General features: G+C 37.7%; 1 protein-coding gene across 4 annotated transcripts in view; it reads right to left on the bottom strand.

Moving 5' to 3' along the window:
- UGT8 (UDP glycosyltransferase 8) overlaps window positions 1-22,368 on the bottom strand; it is a 94,549-nt gene that overhangs the window by 54,870 nt on the left and 17,311 nt on the right. For 2 of the 4 annotated variants that reach the window (XM_027103588.1, XM_027103587.1), the window contains exons 2-3: window positions 7,904-7,932; window positions 5,885-6,708 (exon numbers count right to left, since the gene is read on the bottom strand). In XM_027103588.1, coding sequence (XP_026959389.1) covers window positions 5,885-6,706 — 822 coding nt within the window. In that variant the 5' untranslated portion in view covers window positions 6,707-6,708; window positions 7,904-7,932. Of the gene's footprint in view, window positions 1-5,884; window positions 6,709-7,903; window positions 7,933-17,014; window positions 17,126-22,368 lie in introns of those variants that run through there. The other 2 variants (XM_027103589.1, XM_027103590.1) reach the window with 2 other exon arrangements.

Genomic DNA, 22,368 nt, shown 5'->3' with positions numbered 1-22,368 from the left:
GAACTAAACAGTAACTTATTGATGTTTGCAACAGTGCCTGATTTACTTCTTGGATAGATTCACTTAGCCAGGTAATCTGGTTTCTTACTACAATAAAGACAAAAATATATAATCAACCTACAAAACCTTTGCAAGAAATATCTGCAACAACATTTACATTACTGAGTTCCCACAGGGAATCTATTATTTATGCCCAACTATCATGTTGTGGTGAATATTTAAGCTAAGAATCAGTAATTGGAATTAAATCATTCATCTCTTCCAAATATTAGAGTTCTCAATTTTCCGATCCCTGCACAGCTAACAATATAGCACAGTAGTACTGCATGGATGAAGACATCCTAAAAAATTATTTGTGAGTGATGGTATCCAACATAAGGAACTTACTATAAAAGATATATATTTTGATTAAATGATACTTATTTAAAAGGGGACATTTTAATCAATATGATACAATGGTTATAATTTTATCTTTAGCTTTATATTTCAAGAGATAACTTATATGCAACATACTATTAAAATGGCCTTAATTTTCCACATCTGCTGTGCAACCCTGGATCAATCTGTTAGCCCCAAGGACTCTGGTCCCATAACTCAGCTTAGACATCCATTCACTCCTAGGGAGGTCAGCTTTCCATTTCCATATGTAATAATAAGTAATGGCTTCTAGGTGACTCAATGAAAACTAAATAAAAAAGCCACTGTCTCGCTTCTTGGTTTTATTCTTCTTCTCATAACCTGATCTGCTCACAAGTGGGTTAATCTAATGAATCCATTGCACAATGTCCCTTTTTTACCCCCAAACCTTTCTCTGTGAGGGAGTTCAGGCAAACTACAAAATGACAAACAGTGCGTATCTCATGACACTGTCCTTGGCCTCTTGCTCTTTCTTATCTGTTTATCTCTTATCTGTATCTTTCCCCAGGACTGTGTTTCCCTAAATTAAGAATGTCTCTACAAATGGTGAAATGAAAATGCCTTTCATACTCCTAGCCTGGCCATAAAGCACCTCTGAGGTCCACCAAATGAGTGCCATACCACCCCAAATCATCTCTGACACAGCAACAGCTGGTCTGACTTGCATTACTAGCCCTGTTCACATGTATGTTTGGAACATAGTAGAGACCATTTAGCTCACCAGTTGGGTAATGTATGATGATCTCCTTTTCTCAATATCAGTATCATTAAGTGGCTATTCTAATTTATTAAAATAACTTAACCTGGAAAGTTTGGTTACTTAATGGCTGCAATGGCATCTGGACATAACTTGGAATAAACAAATAATGGTTATAATATTAACAACACTGTTGTACTAGTTCAATCACCTATTTTTGGGCAACTATTTCTCTTTGATGCAATTCATTTAAACATTCATTGAGTGGCTACCATTTTCCAGGCACTCAGGGTACAGAGGTTACCCACCTTGGTGTCCACCCTTTATGGCATCCACACCCTAGTTAGGGAGAAAGCCGTGTGAAAAACCAATAATTAAGGTACAATCCATTAGGTGCAATTACGGTTCAGGGCTATAGAAGCTGAAAAGTGGCTGAGGTCAACTGCTTGACAGGGCTAGACCACTTCCCACCAATGGGAAATCATCTAAAAATTATCACCTGAAACATGAATTTTAATCATCAAAAGACTCCCTAAGTAAATGTACTGTTCTTTGGTAGTATTATTGTTATTACCCCCTAATCAAACCACTAAAAGCTACAGTCACCCTCTATAAGATGTTATTATTTCATTCACATTTAATACTTGAAGGACCTATCAAATAGGGATCTATTTACAGACCTCCTTCCTGACCTAAGTACAGCTTTTTATTTTTTTAATTTGTTTCCATGTTCTCTACCACCCTGTAAAGATAGAGATAAGCCACTATATGGATATAATCCAACCTAAACCTCTTCCCTTTAAGGACATTTTAAGGCCTCCTACTGTAGGCAGCCCGGTAGTAAATAGTATGATAAGTTAGGCACATGCATTTAGAAATGATTCTATTATCAAGGCAGACAATTTCTTCACTCTATACCAATGCAACATTTTGTAATCAAAAGCATTTGGATTCTGCCTGATTTCTATCATTACATCTGTAAAGCACAAGGAAGAGTCCAAATGGTGTAATGTGACTCTCATATTAAGTCCTCACAATCTCTGAGATAGCAAATAAAGATCAGCAAAATTGTCTCTGCATAGTTTTGTATACACTCTAAATGTGTAAATGAGTAAAATGAGTGACAAGAGATGCAGGCAGCTTGACAAAATATCTAACTAATGGCAAAACAATCCACTTGGCTTTGTTTAATAGCAAAACAATTCACTTGGCTGTGCCACAAACTCTGGCCTGGACGAGACACTCCAATTCTTTTCATCTCCTGTGTGACAAACGAATTTTTGTATTTTGAGGAGGAAAAATAGAGCTGAACTAGATGCTCTCTAGAGTTTCTTTGGGCTCAAACATTATGAAAGCTCCTGGAAAATGTCTTTTAGACATTTTCTCTATCTTTTCATCCCAGGTTGTGAAATGAAATCCCACTGTCAAATCATTTCCAGACATCTGGAAAATTTAATCCATTGCCAGTGTAAGATACCAAGGCAGTTAACAATTAAGCTGTTATTAGTGAATCATGTGTTCTAGGAGGCCACTTGCTGGGCTCTATTATTTTAGTGTCACAACCATGACCTGTAAGTAATACCGGCATTTGAGAAACTCATTAACTTTCAGAAACCTGAGGTACAGTTTACTGTATTGGACAAATCTACTAGAGAAATCGCAATAGGAACACACGTGTTCCCACACATATAAAGCCTCACTGGCGTGAGGAACACACGTGTTCCCACACATATAAAGCCTCACTGGCGTGAGGAACACACGTGTTCCTACACATATAAAGCCTCACTGGCGTGAGGAACACACGTGTTCCTACACATATAAAGCCTCACTAGTGTGAGGAACACACGTGTTCCTACACATATAAAGCCTCACTGGCGTGAGGAACACACGTGTTCCTACACATATAAAGCCTCACTGGTGTGAGGAACACACGTGTTCCTACACATATAAAGCCTCACTGGCGTGAGGACTATATGAAAGGATAAGACACATCATTCTTCAAAATACTCCCTATTGAAGAACTTTGTAAATGGCACACTGAAGTGAAAAAGGCCCTTCACACTTACAACCTAACAGATTTTCCATGATAATAATATACTTATCTGGTCCACATACGTAACACATGCACATGCCAGATGTGTATGTATCTGAGTGTGACACCTAACTAACTGTCACAGCTAAAGCAATAATTGTAAATAAAGAGCACGTTTTCAAAAGAATCATTACAAAAAGCCCAAAGAGGAAAAAAGAACAGGAAAGCCCACAAAGTAGGTCAAGCCAGCGTCAAACTAGAAATCATGGCAAATCGGAAAACATTTTGGGTAATAACCTTATATGAGGCTCCAAAAACCACACAAAAGATGCTTTTAAAGTAAAACAAGGTAGAGTAGCCCCCCCTTATCCACAGAGTATATGTTCCAAACCTCCAGTGAGTGCTTGAAATCTTGAATAGTACTGAACCCTATACATACCTTTTCTTTCCTATACATCCATACCTATGATGAAGGTTAACTTATAAATTAGGCACAATAGGAGATTAACAGTAACTAATATAAAACAGATCATAATATACTGTAATAGAAATTATGTGAATGTGGTTTCTCTCTCTCTCAATATCTTATTGTGCTCTACTCACCCTTCTTGTGATGACACGAGATGATAAAATGCCTACATGATCAGATGAAGTGAGGTGAATGACGCAGGCATGATAAAATGCCTACATGATCAGATGAAGTGAGGTGAATGACGCAGGCACCGTGACACAGAGTTAGGCTACTGTTGACCTTCTGATGATACATCAGAAGGAGGATCATCTGCTCCAAGCGATGCCGGATCATGGAGCCATTACGATGGCAACGGCTGGATGTCAGGAGCAGACCATGTGGATGGCTGGGTATTCTGGGCGGGACAGAGCTAGGCTATGTGAGATTTCATCAAGCTACTCAAAATGATGTGCAATTTAAAACTTATGAACTGCTTATTTATGGAATTTTAATATTTTCAGACCGTGGGTGACCGAGGATGACTGAAGCTGCAGATAAGGGGGGACTACCACAGTGAAACTAACAGGCATAAAGACCCATGCTACTTGACTAAGCATACAATAGTATTCTGTACTTATATAGTTCAAGCTGCTACAACTCAAGAAAAAGGTACAGGGATGGAAGAAAAAAAAAGGCAATCAGAAGATTCCTTATCATTGGTTCCTTCTTCAACCTGAAGAAGGGAGATAGCATTCGAACAAAAACCCAAAGGAGCAAGCAGAAGGGCAGTACCCTGTTTGGGAAAAGATGAAGATTTGAGGGAGTACGGCTGATCTGCCTGACATTACGAACGACTCAGTTAAAGCAGAGACAGACTTGCTTCCAGGTCTCTTGGAAGCTGCTTCTGAAGTTTGATTTTAGTTACCTTTAGGAAAGGGATAAAACATCACACAGTGACTCTGGCAGAGACTATGTGGGATTCGAAGTGGGCTTAAGTAAATTCACAAATGGCTGAGACATGCTGAGACTAACCCCTATCCTTCACAGCTGGTGTCAGAGAGAAGGCCTGAGCTCACTCTCACAGCCTCTACCAGCGGCATCTAGGGCTTATGGGCCAAAGATCTGGCAAGTTCTATTTCTCCATGTTACATGAAATATATCAAAGTATTATTTATTAAATATGCTTCTAATGGAGGTGTTAAAGAAGTCTACAGGCTGTATATTCCAATCACCTTATGTCCCCACGAGAAAATTCTGCCTAGTGATTGTGCTTACCTGATACCTATAGGAGAAAAACTAGATTTACTCTTCATCAAGGCCCTGGCAGATTTTTTCTTAAATGTAGTGACCAGAGTTAGGGATGAACAATTTAACAGTTGTTGTGAGTGGCTACTTTAAGAATTTTAAGAGTAGAAATGGTTGCAATAGCAAAAATCATAGAACAGGCCCTACACTTCTGGTAAATGCCATTAGATGTTGAGATTAAATCCAGCATCAACCTGAGGTTAGAAAATCCCCTACAACAACCGATATGCAATACGGCTCCTGCCAGTTTGAGATACCTAATAAAAAAACAAACTAGGATGGAGAACAGAACACAAGGGTACGTGCTGACACCTCAGCCAGCAAAAAGAATTCAGGTTTGACTCAGAGTAGAAGGGTTTTGTTAAGACATAATTAATTCCATCTTTGAAATGAAATCACAATGGGGCATGATTTCTTTAAACAGTTACATTTGCTTACTGACTTAAAATTAGTTAGCTTCCTAGGCGAATGGAAGTTACTACCTCATTTTCAATGTTGGACATAAACTTTCTAGTGGTCAGGACTGCTGAAAGAAGAACCACTATTCACGTCATCCTACTTATTTGAGTTCACGGGACCTAACCTAGATGCAGACAACTGTGTTTGTGCTTTCTGGGGGAGATAGAAGGATCTCTGTGTTTAATTAAAAGCAAAATCACTCACACTCATTAAAACGAACTATCTAACTACATTCTCTGTTATACTACAGTGATAACTTAATCAAAAATCTACTTTCCAGTCTACTGACCATATGGCAGAGTGGCCTCTCGGGATTACCGAAATGCTCCTCTGACGTAGGAATGCGTTCCACGGGAGTGAGGCACCCACAGATAAAGGGACCTTGGTAGGCTCTGTGTCTTAACCACTTTTTAGAATAGCATTTGTTACCCGACAATGCCCAGCTCTATCTCTTCAAAACTCAAAGCTGACAAACTGACATTTATATTTAGAAAAGATTCCCAAGGAGCTCAGCAAACCTTACTTCTGGTAGTGGGCTGGCTGGTTTGGTGAGGATCCCTCCTACATAAACAACATTAGGCAGAGTGGGTCTCGGAAACTCCAGTGCTACATCTGTACACAGCATCCACAGGCTGGACCCATGGACCAAGTCATACATGGACTTCTCCGGCAGCAGGTTGTACTTCTGCATTATCCTCTCATATTTGGGAAGAACCAGAAAGCTGACCCCTAATCTGGAAATGAGGTAAACGCCGGTGTTTTTCATCCTTTGCAGCAGGTTCATGTGGTCTGTGAGGAGTGAGTTAAACTCCGGGACGTAAGCTAATGGGGCAGGAGCGCCCACTTCGGCAGGATACCAAAGGCCAGTTGAAAATACAGCATATTTAACCCCTAAAAGATGAGCTATCACAAATCCACACATGTCATTAGGGTCCACCAGCAGCAGGTCAAACTTTTCCTTTTTTAGACCCTGAATCAGGGCACGGTTGCCAACCATCATATCACAGTTCTTGGTATAGTGATCCAGTATGTCAAACAGTTCGATTGCTGTCAATCTCCCAGAGAAAATATTCCGCATTTTGGACTGCAGGAAAGCATCCGAGGTGGTACTGTTAAAGATCCCTGGGTAGCGCTGGAGGCTGTAATGATTAGATGGCGTGATGTCTCTACCTTCAGAGAGGAGGAACACTGTGTGGTGCCCACTCTCGTGCAAGGCAGAGGCTAGTGTCTTGAAAATGTACATATGGCTTTCGAACATAATTGGCGGCACGATGATGATTTTGGCGGCCTTCGCTATCCCAACAGCACTCCACAGGAGCATGAAATACGGAGTGTAAGACTTCATAGCTGAAATGACAACCAGAAAACTACTGAAACCAGAATGCAGCCCTTATCATTCAAAACAACCACAAAGACACTTTTTCAAAGTATTTGATGATCTAGTACTTTGCCTAAGGATCACTTTTAAAAATTATCCCAATGTTTGTTCTAGTTGCCTCTTTATTTTTGAAAGGTATTTTTCAAAGTATAGAATTGACAGCAAAACTGGCATAGACTGAAATATATTTAAAATGTATCAGTTTTGGAACACACAATTGCATCAATAATGGAGAACTAATTTTTTTTTTAATTTGAAACGAAACCTGTAATATTGAATGACAAAAGATCTCTCTTCTTTGAATAATAGCTATGAGGTATCTATGAAACATCTGTTTATCTTTTAATTGAACATCAATGTTAATCCCAGGAATTAGAGCCAAGACTTATTATTTCCAGGTATATCAGCATGTATGTCTCTTTTTAAAGCTTTTTATCACAGCAGTAACCTTCCCAGTTATGACTAAAGCATATCAAAAAAAGATTATGTTTTAGAAAATAATTATTTCAAGTAGTAATTCTATAGAAAATACACTTTTCCACAGGAAAAAAATGACCTTGAATGTGACTTTCTCCTTTATCTAAATACCCTTAAGCATCCTGGCAGACTCTGTTTATGTAATTTATATCAATTTGCTGATTCATTTCAGGACATTATCTAGAAGAGAAACTTTTAATAGAAAAGTTCAAGAAAGTTAACTGCATCTCAGTAAATGTTTGTGAAAGAAGTGACTGATGAGTGACTATGTCCTTGACTACACTTCCTGTGTTGTACCTGTAACTCAGGTGCAAAAGGCAAGTCAGATGATGGCTGTATCCTTGATGGCTAATGCTTCTTCTATGCTTTTGTGTTAATAGAGTATATACAATAGTTAGATTCATCCTCTATCATTTTTTAGAAATAATACCTATGGGGGCCATAGAGTATGCAAACTCCCCCTACCTATCCAAAATATTTTTTTCTTAGACTCTAAATTAGCCTCCAAATAGGGAAAGACATGAACAATAGTCACCCATGAGAACTGGACACTTTTACTTCAAGGAACAACTCAAAATACATTTATATGCAATCACCAAATCAATATCTATTTTTACTCATTATCATATATTAATCATCCTACTTGTACAAATTCCCACCACATAAATGCAGTTTAAACAACTATACCTTCTCAACATTCAAACACTGCAAGCAACCTAAAAAAAAAAAAAAGAAGAAATCAGTAGCAGGCAATGATAGATTCTTCCAATACCAAGATTAAACAATAAATATTTCCAGGTGCTTTTTCCCTCTCTCATTACAAGGAAATTTTCAGACCATTTCTAAATGATACTACATCATTAAGAGTAAACAGAAGTAATATGCTTTATAAACATATAAAAGTCTATGCTAAATGTTGCCTGAATTAACGTGAGGGCTTTAAAAAATAAATTTGGAGAAAACACTGTTTATGTAGCAATAAAGTAAGTTTATTCTATAATTACAAGGTCACTGAAGGAAGAAAATTAAGCAACCAATCTTGGAGAAAACTTTCCTGGTCTTTATTCTCCTGTGTTGTCTCTCCAATGTGTCTCTCTGGTGTAGCCTCCTTCCCATGCCAAGGAGGAAAAATTAGGAATTTTAAGTAGACATGTTATTAATTTTAGGAGTGAGATTTATGTAGAAACAGCTATTACAGCAGAACTGTCCACTGCTGTGATTAATAGTGCCTGTTACTACATGCATGTCCAAGAAGACACACAGGATGATGGACCAATGGTAGGCAACTGCTCTGCTGACTGTGTTTTGCATTTAGCTGAGCAGACTCAGTTCCTTCAGCTGCAGTTAAAACTATTACTTTATCATAAATCACTAAGAAACAAAACAAAAAAATAATAGTAGGGAAACAAATCCTTTTACCATGTTTCTTATTTTTTTCCCTTTTTTATTTTATTTTAGTACCTACTGCAAAGTAAAAAGAAATTGCACAAAATGACGATTTAATGCACAATTGCTTACATTCTAGAACAGCACTATCTAATAGAATGATCTGTGATGATGAAAATGTTCTATCTCCTTACTGTCCAATATGGTAGCCTCTAGGGAGCAGCTAAAATATGATTAGTGTGACTGAGGAACTGACTTTAAATTACTACTAGTGGCTACTGTACCAAAATAAGGTTAGAAAAAGGACATAGATTCTGTACATAAAAATTCTAAAAGTAACTATTCAGAAATACCAATATTCATGTGATAAAATATCTTCTAAAAATAATGTCTACTAGGCCTGCATATGTCTTCATGAAAAAAGACATCACCAACAAAGAAGCATCATTTGCACAAGCGTGTTATTCGCTGTTCAAATACAAAGTTCATTATGAAGGATTACAACAGCACTTTAACCTCAGAACTATCTCTTTCATGGATAACAGAATGACTAACGCAACTACCAACAAACGGTGAGATACTTGCTAGTCCAGAAGTATCAGAATGTGTCTATTGATAAGCTGGACTTCATTAATATTAAAATTTCTCCTCTGAGAAAGATAAGGTCAAGAGAATGAGAAGATAAGCAATAGACTGGGAGAAATATTTGCAAAAGACATATTTGATAAAAGGACTGTTATCCAAGATACGTAAGGAAGGAACTCTTAAAACTCAACAATAAGAAAACAAGCAACCTGACTTAAAAAGGGGCCAAAGACCTCAATAGACACCTCACCAAAGAAAATACATATGGCAAATAAACGTAAGAGAAGATGTTCCATATCATATGTCATTAGGAAAATGCAAATTAAAACATAATGGGAAACCACTACACATCTATTAAAATGGTCAAAATCCACTGACAACACCAAATACTGGAGAGGATGTGGAACAACAGGAACTTTCATACATTGCTGGTGGGGATGCAAAACAGTCTTTGGAAGACAAATTGGCGGTTTCTTACAAAACTAAACATACTCTTACCATACGATCCAGCAATTGTGCTCCTTGGTATTTACACAAAGGAGATGAAAACAGATGTCTGCACAAAAACCTACACAGGAACGTTTATAACAGCTTTATTTACAATTGCCAGAACTTGGGAGTAACCAAGTACACCACCTTAGGTTAAGTGAATAAATAAACTGTGGTTCACCTATATAATGGAATATTACTCAACACTAAAAAGAAATAAGCTACCAAGCCATGGAAAGGCAGGGAGGAAATTAAAATGTATATTTATTAAATGACAGAAGCCAATCTGAAAAGCCTACATACTGTATGATTCCAATTACATAAGCTTCTGGCAAAGGCAAATCTCTGTGGAGATTCAGGCAATCTCTAAAGAGATTGGTGGTTGCCAAGGGCTGCAAGGAAGGGAGGGATGAACACGTGGAGGCACAGAGGATTTTTAGAGTAGTGAAACTGTTCTGTGAGATGTTACAATGGTGGATACATGTCATTATACATTTACCCAAACCCACAGACTACACAACACCAAGAATGAACCCTGTAAAGTATGGACTTCGGGAGATAACGATGTGGCAACATTCACTGATCAAAACAAATGTACCTGTGGTGCAAGATGTTGATAGCAGAGGGAGGTGTGCATGTGCAGGGGGAGGGAGGATATGGAAACTCTATGTATTTTCTGCTCAATTTTGCTGTGAACTTAGAACTGCTCTAAAAAGTAAAGTTTACTAGTTTAAGAAAAAATTTTAAAGCAACCTGAAATAAAATAATGAAAAGAAAATAAACTAGATGATAAAAAAAAGGATGTGGATGTATTAAATGCACTATAAACAAAATTAAATGAAACATGATATCCTAGAAAAACAGCCTGCAATATACATAATAGACATTTAACTTCTATAAGCATTTTCATGAAGCCATTATTTAGGGCAGGAGAAGACTGTTACTAATTGCAAACATTTCGAGATATGTTAGATTCCCAACAACTGGAGACTGGTTAAATAAATTGTCGTTCATGCATACAATGCAGCCCCGAAACAACCCTGTGAAAGAACATTTAATGGCATGGAAAGATATTCAAGATTAGGTTACTAAACATGCTTATAGCATGTAGCACTCTGTAAAAGATATATACGTATATATACATAGGAATGCTAAACACCAAAGGGCAGTGGTTTTTTTCTGGATAGTATGAATTGTAAGGGATTGTAATTTAACTTTTTCTACGTTGGACACGTGTTACTCTTTTCTTAATAAAAATAATGATAAGTATTTTTTTAAATAATATGTGATGAAAAAAGATCTCATTCACAGTAACAATAAAGTATATAAAATACCTTTAAAATTAATTTAAAAGGATATATGTATTTTGGCTATACTAAGTATGGCAAGTCTTTCCCTGAAGATATACATGGAAATAATACTAAGTGTATAGAAATACTATAATGGAATACGATATTCTAAAAAAGCTAATCCTTCCCATATTATAAATGGACTGAATAAATTCCTCTCAAAATTCCACTGGATGGCTTTGTTTTGTTAAGAATTTGTCCAAACTATAGCCATGTTTCTTGGTTAGAATAGGCAAGAAGAGAGAATACACTTTTGAAAAAGAAACAGTAATGACTTGGGACAGAAAGGTAAACATTAAAATACATTTTGTAATTAAAACACTCTATGTATATGTGTGGTGCATATATACAATGGAATACTAGTCAGCCATAAAAAAGAATGAAATAATGCCATTTGCAGAAACACGGATGCAACTAGAGATCATCACGCTAAGTGAAGTAAATCAAAAAGAGAAAGACAAATACCATATGATATCACTTATATGTGGAATCTAAAATACGACACAAATGAACCTATTTACAAAACAGAAACAAATTCACAGACATAGAGAACAGACTTGCAGCTACCAAGGAGGAGGGGGAGTGGGGGAAGGATGGAGTGGGAGGGTGGAGTTAGCAGATGCGAGCTATTATATATGGAATGCATAAACAAGAAGGTCCTACTGTATAGCACAGAGAACTATATTCAATATTCTGAGATAAATCATAATGGAAAAGAATATGAAAAAGGATGTGCATATATATATATATATATATATATAGAAAGAGAGAAAGAGAGAACTAAATCACTTTGCTGTACAGCAGAAATTAACACATTGTAAATCAACTATACTTCAATTAAAAAAACAAAATAAAAACACTACGGAAGTAGCCCAAGAATCCTGAGTCAAATCAATGGATCACAGTAGGCAGCCTGTAAGAATTTCCTGATATGAACATAATATGAGATGAAGGAAGTACAAGTAAACGAAGAAAGAACAACTCACTCAATATGAAATGTGAAAAACTGGCTTTATATTTGCAAAACAAAATCACTACATTTTTTACCTTAGAGTTTCCCCAAAGTAAATCAGACAGAATAATGTCAAAATTTTTTTTTCTAATAAAGCCGTTAAGAGTGTTGAGCTTTAAATGATCTCTGGAAAGTGAAAGATAATTCTGAGCATAAAGCAAAGGAAAAAAATCACTATTATTCGATTCTATTACATAATCATTCAATATTTTTAGAATGTTTAAAACATCTAGTGCAAAGGTTTCCAGTCCAAGAGGGCTGACCGAACCCAAGTGTTTCTACTCCTTTCCTCCCAAAGCTCCTTTGGAGTTAAGTAAAGAATATAAAAGGGAATAAATACCTAATACCTCTGAGAATTGACATGAGCAGGTGAGGTATGGGCAAAACTACAGTCATCAGCGGAATGGAGTTGTGACACCGTTTGTGTCAAAAATTTGACAAATAGCTTGTTGAGAGAAAAGAATGCAGGAAGTCATGGCCCAGAACACACAGAGGGAAAGCCTGCAGCAAGGATGAAAACTGCTTCCAGAATGGCTGAGAGCTTGAGAGGACACTGGAAGAGCAAGCGCAGGGGGGGAAGAGCAAGAAATGAAGGGGAGGCGCTCTCTCAAGAGGGACTGAATGCGCTTCCCATCCATCACATCTCCCCTTCACTCCCGAAGAGGCAAAGCAGGGGCTGCTGCATTTACCCCCAGAAGTAAAAATGAAGATCCGTTCTCTAGAAAAAGTGGATAACCTGCCTAACGAGCAGTGAGAGCTGATAACTCGGGCTAAAACCCTCCTAATGTTGGCGTATGGGAGGTGGCAGATGGCTCCTCACCCGTGTACCCTACAGGTGGCACTGGGCACGTCACCCCTCCACACGCAGTCCGAACTCAACCTCCCAGTTAGTCCAAGGACTGAACAAATGAACAAACGAGATTTCTTCTTTCATGAAATCAGCAAGGATGTGATTTTTAGTGATAAGGCTCAGTCCTTGCCAAGGCTATAGCAGTCTTACGCAGTTGGTGAAAATGTAAATCGGCACAAGTGTTCTGAAAAACAACTGGCACATTATTTTACATTTATGAAGCTATCCCGAATCAGAATTACCAACATGTATGTACGAAGACATTCCCTGCATTCACTTCCGACAGCAAACAGGCAGAAACTCCTAAGAATCCAGCAGTAAAGGATTGATCAAAGTATGGTATATCTTACAATGGAAAACCATAGAACCATCAAAAACCATGATTTGTAAAACAGTTTTACTGTGAGAAAATGCCTATAACATAATAAGGAAGCAAGAAAACAAAATTTTACATACATATACTCGATATATGCGTATATAAAATGATTATAATGACAACAAAGTAAATATCAAACAGTTATCAATAGTAAATTTCGACTGTCAGATTGAGTGATATTGTTTTAGTTTCCTATTTATATATTTCCAGATCTCTGAAGTTTTCTACCAAAAATATATAATATTTATGACACATTCCTTCAACTTACACGCCCCTTGAGCATGCCTTACACTCACTCTCCCTTTGGAGTCGAGTGTCGGAAAACATCAGTCTCTGCTTGCTGGGCCCTACTTACGCTCCAAATGATTACAGCCTGCCATTGGCTGCTCCGCAACTCGGCCTGCACACTCATTGCCGAGGGCACTAAATATCTCCTAACTTTCACACAAATGCCCTTTTTTTCCCGGCACTTATCTGATTGGACTTCTCTCCCACCCTAAATACTACTGATCCCCTACCTGCTCCAAATTCTCTCTTGGCTTCTGAGATGCTACTGCTCCTTGACGGTACCTCACTGCCAGAAAACTGAAGAAAATCCACAATGCAAAGACTCTAAACAAATTTCATTTTGCACATCAGTCCGCCCTTTCTTCTTTACATAAAAATTATTCCTAGGCCTGCATTCAAGACAAGAAACCATGCCAAGTTTAGTAAGTGTGCCCACCCCTCACCATATGGAAGCCATTCAACATTGAAGAGTGAATTAATTGGGGCAAAACAACATGGATATCGGGGTGTACCTAAATGTTGCATGTGCAAAACACTCACTTGCAAAAGTTATCCCTCCAAGGCCCCCCAGAATTGTTGTAAACCCTTAAGAGCACCAGAAACAAATCAGATTAGCTATATATTGTTCCTGCTCCTAAGCAACAATGGTTCACATACGCTAACATTTAACACAGGAACACCCCAACATACCACTGAGATTTTTAAAGATGAGAAATAGACTTCATGAATCCATATTGCTCCCATTTTCGCAAACACCAGAGCCTAACACCATACTAGACCTCTGGCAACCTTACTATTTCCATCTACTTATTTTTTTAAAAAAAGTGGGGGCATCACCTTTGGCCACCATTTGAAAGAATCATTTCTCTGTTTTTTTCTATTTGAAGTTGGATCGTTAATAACTCTGAATTGAGCATACATGAGGATGAACTATATAGGAAGAAAAAATGACAAGCACATAAACCAAAGGAAAGAACTTAGGTTTTGACAGCCTACCATCCCAGCAGCTCAGCGATTCACAGTCTATCATTTTAAACAAGAAGTAATCAAAGTGTTTTCACATTAAAGGAAAAACAAGAGCTAATGGGAAATTTAAGATCATGTCTGTACGTGGTGAATTGGGCTATTTAGAAAAATGAAGTGAGTGACTTAGCCCTCAAAGCGGATTATGTAGTCTAGCAAGCTGAACAACGGAATTTCTTTGTGCTTTTAAGTTTCCTTGGCATTTAGTATTATGTGGACTGCAATAAGAGAAAATGTATCAGTCACAACTGCCACCACAGGTTGACCTTGGTACTATATGAAATATTGTTGAGTAATTTCATCTCTCTTCAAAGCACCTTCTACAAGTAAAGCCTTGGAAAATGCCATCTAGTAAAATAAAAATAAATCCAGCAAAGTAAAAACTAATTGGGCACCATTACTAGTATTTTTAAATAAATGTAAATTTTATTTTAAAAATCTATTTTTCTCAGCACAATTTAAGCTCCGAAAGGGTAGAAACTGTAGTAAAAGTTGATGACTGTTTTATTCCCATTGCCTAACCACATAGTGCTCAATAAAGATTTACTGAATGAATGACTGCGATTGTGATTCTGAACCAGGATACGTAGCTGGACCCCAGGCACCTCCACTAATGGCCTCATTTTTGTCCTTTAATTTTAAATGAATGAATTTATAATTATATCTATTGCTTTACTTCTGAATAAAATTCTAAATCAAAAGCTTTGGTTGGCTTGAGGCATTGGAGTTAGTTACACATCTCAATCATGGAGAAAATTTCTGGGGTAATGGATACTGCAGTTGGAGAAAGTTATCAAGTTAAAGCACAGATTCATTACAGCTTTTCCTTAAGTCTACGGGTCTTTTTTCGTCTTATTTGTTAACTTCCTACACATTCACAGCAATGTTGTGAATGGCCAAGAAAATTACCACTTATTAAATAACAATAGAATATGAAAGGAAACTGGAATTCGTTGGATGCCATGTATGGGCATGTAAGAGACAGCTGTGGCATACATTTTCCTTCTCTTTTCTAGTAATGGAATCCTCTACTTTAGCTTGGCTCATAGCCAAAAAGACTAAGGACATTTCCCAACCTCTCTAGGGGCTAGTTTTAGCCACAATGAGTAAGTTCTAGTAAATGGGCATGGGATGGAAGCATAGTGATATTTGCAATTCTAATTTATACACCTAGAGATTTCCCTTTTCACCTTCCTGCTGGCTGGAATGAGGACGTAATAATGATTAACATCCTGGACCACGAGACAGAAGTACAAACCAGGAAAGGTGTAACAACAAAGACACCTGACACTGTGGAACCAGAGTATCAGCTCTGCCTGCTTCTGCCCATTGTAACCATCATCTGCGAGACAACTCAACTACCTTCTTAGAGTCATTGTTATTTTGACAGTTTCCAGCACTAGGGTGATCAACCATCCTAGAACTGACAGCATTTCCAGGATGCAGAGTTTCAGCACTAAAACTGGGAACGTCTTGGGCAAACCAGAAGGAGCTGGTCACCCCATAGCTTGAAATCTATATCCTAACATAAAACTACCAATAAACAGCAGCTTGTAAAAAGAGCTGTACAATGTACCTTCCCTGCGTCACAGACTTTATGAGTATTATCTCATTTTATACTGAGATAGAGACAAAAATAGTTGTTCCCATTTATAGATGAGAATATGATTGAGAGTAAGACTGAGATAAGAAATTATCTAGTATATTGCAGAGCTTCATATCCATTTTTAATCCACTTTCATCCCACCATGCAAAGAGAGGAAGAAAACAAAGCTGAAAAAACATTGTAACTGTGGTCAAACTGGGGGAAAACTCAGCTTTATTGCTACAGAGTTGTTAAACGGCCCAGGTTTAAACATTCATCTTTCATAAGTAAACAATATCTTGTGTTCTGAAGTTAATTATGACCATCTATTTGCAATTAAACTATGAAAGCAAGGAGTCCCCTAAAATCACACTGTGAAGTGGGAACACCTTGACTTGGGGTGGGTGATGGGGAGAGATAATTCAGGAAATTAAGACCACCTGCTATCGGCTAATGATTCCCACCAAAAAAAAAAGCTGTGGTCTGGCACCTTTAATTAATCAAGAGGGCAATCTGGGTAAAAACCCTACATTCGGTTGGCTATTGGCAGTTAATAAAAAGAGAGAACAGATTTTCAAAATTTGCCACTTTATTAAATTAATGGTTTTGATTCATTCAGAAAAATTCAAGACGTTTATTTGTTTGGAAGTGCACAGCTTAAGAGAAATGCAAACTACTGAAGGAAATAAACCATTAGCAATAAAGTTCAAAAAATTCATTTCTGCACTTGGTCCTCTGATGAGTGCCAAGGGGTACAGGAAAAGCCTCCTTTTGAAGGAGAAGTTGTAGGGAATGTTTTTGTTGTCATTTACTGTTGCTGTTGCTGTTGTAACACTCCAGGTTAGCTGTACTTACCACTTGTCTACACTGCCAGTATCTGCAATTACCTCTTCCCAGACATCTATAGTACAGGCAGTGAAGCTGTAATGAGAAACTCGATGCTATTCGCTTAACAGTGATAGCTGGCCCAGGCCCACTTGGGATCCTTCTCTGAAATCATCAGGTGGGAAGGTAAGATAAAAAACAAGAAAATAAGAGAGAAAAGAAAAATAGGATCATATGGATACCAACCGACATTGCACTCAGTACTCAGTAAATTATATGTATCCAATTAATGCTCAATGATGGCGATTAAATTTAACTATATTAAACACAAATTTAATCGCCTAATGAAACGATTCTGAAATGTTCACATCCAAAAGAAACACCCACGGTGCTAACTAAAAATGCAGATTCCAGGGTCTTTTCAACACACAGGCTATTATGAAGTCTGGGGACAAATCCCCAAACCTGCAATTGTAAGAAGCAGCTGGAGATCTTGATGCAATTCAACCACCAGATTGAGAGACAGGGATCTCATACTTAATCCTTATGTGCAATAAGAGAAATACAAGTGATGCAGTGGACGTGTGGATCTGAAATTTAAAGACCTGATAAAGCTCAACTGTCCTGGGGCTTCAGAAAATGACAATGCCCAACCACAGATCCCGAGAAACCCAAAATAAACAAATAAACACTCCCCAAGTATTTTTAAATGTCCTGTGACAAAGTGCCTGCAATCTCTCAGGAGCGTGTGAATACAGTTTTAGTAATTTATAAAGACATGCGGTACCTTTCAATTTTCATTCAGTTTAATATCACATATTCTACTTTACCATTATCACTAAATTATACAAATTATAAGAGAATTTGAAATATTAGTGTATTAGTAAAGTATTAGCAATGTCCCTTTGGATAATTTAAATCAATGTCAACGTGTATTTAAAATTTTGGTGTTTTGGATCTGTGTCATATTTAGGTAACCTAAGACTGTCTTTTCAGGTAGCTCACATCTCAAGTTGTTTATATTATGATAATAAAATCATTTTAAGTGACCCTATCATGAAGTCCCTATAATTAAAGGAAAAAAATAAATATATATATGGCATGCATCTATGGACGCCCAAATCCACAGCCTTTGTAATTTAGGCCAAGTTATTTAATTTCTCTGCACCTAATTTGCTTCACCTGCCAGGTGAAGATATTAAATTAGATGGTCTGGAACATCGCTTACAATTCTAAAGCTTACTGAAAAATGGGATTAAGAATAAGTTTAATGAGACTGATATGATTTGGCTCACAAAAGTAGTTAAGACCAGATCAATGGATGCTGAGGAAAAAAAATGAAGAAAAATGAAATTCACCCTGATTTTAAACTTTATGTTCTAGAGAATCTTTACTGTGAAGACACATTTCATAGGGATGCTTTTAAAATGCAATTCTGATTCAGTATGTCTGGTATGGGGCCCCAAATGATTTCTTTCTGACGAGCTCTCTGGTGACACGAGACGCTGTAGGTGTGCACACCGCACTGTGAGTAAGCAAAGATTTAGAGTCAAGCCGAGAGGTAGAACGAAGAGTAATAAAACATGATCAATAATGAGGTCAACCAGTCAACAATACCAATAACCTACTGGAAAACAAATTGTTTTTCAATCACACATAAACAAAAGACAATTTGCTTAAAATAACGAAAGGACTTAATGGACTTAATATGCAATTTTTTTAAGGAACTGATATCTGGTAGGTGAGCCAATCTTCCAACAAACAGCTCCACTCCAGTGGCTCTCAACTCTGACTGCTCATTATAATCATCTGGGGAGCCCGTGAAAACTAGAGACGCCTGAAAACCTGCCGCTCCCAACCTAGATCAATTAAAAATCAGAATTTCTGGAGGTGAGGCCTACCTAGGTCTTAGAGTTTTTTGTTTTCTTTTTGATGCTCCCCAAGGGATTATGATATTGAGAACCAGTGAGCTACACTTTCACAAAGTCATAGCAAAATACACAAAAGTAAACTAATCCAACCCACTTTGTTGTCTTTTAATAAATTGAGGAGCTTGTGTGTGTGTGTGTGTGTGTTGGCAAAACTAAGAATACTTGAATACCCCTAAACAACCAATTAGTAAATAATATACAGTATCATGAATTTAGGTTATAAAAACTAACCAGGAAAAGTGTTAACCAGGAAAACATTTTGAAATTTATACTAGATTTTTCTTTTGGCCCTAAAATGATTAGAAATTTTTTCATCACATGAGAAAACTGGAACTCGTTATATTTAGTATCATAGATCAGTGGTTCTCAAACTTTAGTATGCATCAGAATCACCTGAAGAGTTTGTTATAACAGACTTTTAGGCCTGTCCTCAGTTTCTGATTCTGTAGATCTGGGAGGGGTCCAAGAATCTGCATATCTAACAAATTCCCAAGGGATGCTGATGCTGCTGGTCCAGGGACCATTTTGAGAATCACTGATAGAGAAAAAAGTTTGCAATTTTAAAAACCACAATTTTATAGATACCCATATCCACAGATACAGTGTGGATTTCTTTTTCTGCACCTCCTTAAGACCAGCTTGGTACCAGTTATCTCCATGCTTCTGCATCATGTGATCAACATTCAGCAAACAATAAGGAAATTCTTTGTTTTGATTCTGATCTCATCCTTAAACAAATGAGAAAATTTTCATAAATCGTACAACTGAGTTTGTATGAGGCTTTAGGTTCTCATAGGTATATGCTTTCTTAAAAAAAAACTGATGTTTGATTAATGTTTTAAAATGTTTCATTAGGACTTTTTATAACTCTTTCATTGGGATTTAATTAGCAGAATACCATAATGAATGTGGAGGAAATGCAGATCAAATTATCTTCTCCCACAATGGGACAAAATCACATGTGTGGGAAACAGCTTTTCAATACACCATTTCTTAGAGAATCTTAAGGCTTCGAAAATGTACTAGGATCACAAAAGATCATGGGATTGTTTCTCTTATTATTAATAATATCCTTTGTTTAATATCACTAGTTTAAGCGAATTTTTAACATTATCTACATTAACATTATAAGAGTCACAAAATAAATCCCCATGTGATAACTTAAACATGTTTTGGGACCCAAAATGTCTGGCCAAATATAACCAAAAAACAAACTTAAAATAATTCTGGATATTTCCCTATTCACTTCCTTGCAAGTCCTGTAGAGTGAACAAATAGCAAACTTCCCCACTGCTGTCTCATAAAACGCTAGTCAAATCACAAAGAGAAGGTTGTTATGGAGGATCAGATAAAACAGCAACCTCATATTGTTCTCCAGAAGAGGAAGATTTTGGTAGGCTGAGAATGCATTTCTCTGATACTCCCTTACAAACAAGTAAAAATGTAGTTTTGTGGCTTCTAAGCATCTAGGATTAGACTTGATAGTCAACACAATGAGGCAAGTCTAAGGAAGTATTTTGTATATCACTGCCATTGTTAACAGTCTTGCAAACATAATATTAATATGCTTGTTATGAAATGATGCCAACTATATGTTAAAATATGTATTTTCATATTTTATGCAATAAATCAGTCCCAATTTAAAAGCTAAAGATAACTGAGTCCAAGCCCTCTCATTCGTAGAGAAAGGGACAAGGTCTCCAGCGGGTGGTTGCCAAGCATCATTTGGCTAGTTCATAGTTACTCATTGGCAGAGTCGGAACTAGCACTCAGGTCTCCTGGGTCCTAATCCAGTATCTCTTATCTATACCACATAAAGACTCTCCCAAGTTGCCACCGCCACATGCCAGATAACAGGCTTTTTCTTGAATTCTGGGATCCACAAAGCAAATCAGCAGTCTTTGAAAAGCCTTACTAATGACCTTCTTACACTTTTATACATAAAAACCTTTCAATTTTATACTAAATTTGAAAAGTCACCGTGTATTTTGGCTCTATGGCAGAAGACTTCTATCATATAATAGGCTGCCTGTGAACGAATGGTTGGATTAATTCTTTCATTTTTTTTTTTTTTGGCTGTGTTGGGTCTTTGTTGCTGCACACAGGCTTTCTCTAGTTGTGGCGAGTGGGGGCTACTCTTTGTTGCGGTGTGCGGGCTTCTCATTGCAGTGGCTTCTCTCGTTGCGGAGCATGTGCTCTAGGCTCGCGGGCTTCAGTAGTTGTGGCACATGGGCTCAGTAGTTGTGGCCTGCGGGCTCTAGAGCACAGTCTCAGTAGTTGTGGCTCACGGGCTCTAGAGAGCAGGCTCAGTAGTTATAGTGCACGGGCTTAGATACTCCGTGGCATGTGGGATCTTCCCGGATCAGGGATCCAACCCACGTCCCCTGCATTGGCAGGCGGATTCTTAACCGCTGTGCCACCAGGGAAGTCCCTGGATTAATCCTTATATGTTACAGATGCTCACTAGACAAACCTCCAGGAATTCAACATGTCTGGTTCAAAGTGTCTCCCCTTCCATGCCTTGTGAGCAGAGTAGGAATAAGAGTAGTACTGCATTTATGTAGTATCAAAATGATAAGCTAAATTACTTTTACTGGTAAAAATAATGATGAGAAAGCATAAAGCAGTTGGGCTTGTACAGAGGCTGGACAACTACTATACAGGACGATCTGAATAAAATGACTAGATCCTACTCTACTGATGGGCAGACTCTACCACCCTCCCCCAGCCCCCCAAACACACCTCTACCCACATTCCTACTGACAATTTGCAAGCCATTCACTGGGATTTCTCTTCTGAACTCCCCACCAAAGGCAAGGACATTATCTCCAGAAAGGCAGACAAATGAAACAGTGAGAGAGCAAAAGAGGGAGCAGGACAGCCAGAGGCCCTTGTTTCTGCATATTTAGCATTGTTTAGAAATGTGAACAAAAAGTATACTCTAAAGCATATGCTAGTCAAAATAACAATCACCTCTCAACGCTCTCAAGAATTATTTAAAACTGGCAAATAAGAGTCAGGCATCACTTCTTATTAATAATATTCTTTCCTAACCCATTGATTTCCTTTCTTTGAAGAGATTTCTTGAAATCTATTCTTATTCCTATTCCTACTCCTACTGCCCTGCCCAGAAGAGATGGAAGAGGAGACATTCTGAACCAGAGAACTTTGGTAAGAGGGAAAAGAACTCAGCCTGTGCTTCTGGCTAATCGCTATAAAACGATTATATCGGGGGGTGGGGGGAGAAGGGAGCATTTAAATGCTTCTGAAGTCACAGCTTCCTAATATGTGTAATCATTCTCTTTTCCAACTACTATTCCTTGACATCAGCCATATTTATATTCAAATATAAATCCAAATTAAAAACTAAATAGGGCTTCCCTGGTGGCGCAGTGGTTGAGAGTCCGCCTGCCGATGCAGAAGACATGGGTTCGTGCCCCAGTCCGGGAGGAT

The sequence above is a fragment of the Aethalodelphis obliquidens genome, unplaced genomic scaffold, assembly GCF_003676395.1.
Source record: "Aethalodelphis obliquidens isolate GAN/ISIS:26980383/991018 unplaced genomic scaffold, ASM367639v1 scaffold6, whole genome shotgun sequence".
In the NCBI taxonomy this organism is placed as follows: Eukaryota; Metazoa; Chordata; class Mammalia; order Artiodactyla; family Delphinidae; genus Aethalodelphis; species Aethalodelphis obliquidens.
This window is presented reverse-complemented; position numbering and strand designations above follow the sequence as displayed.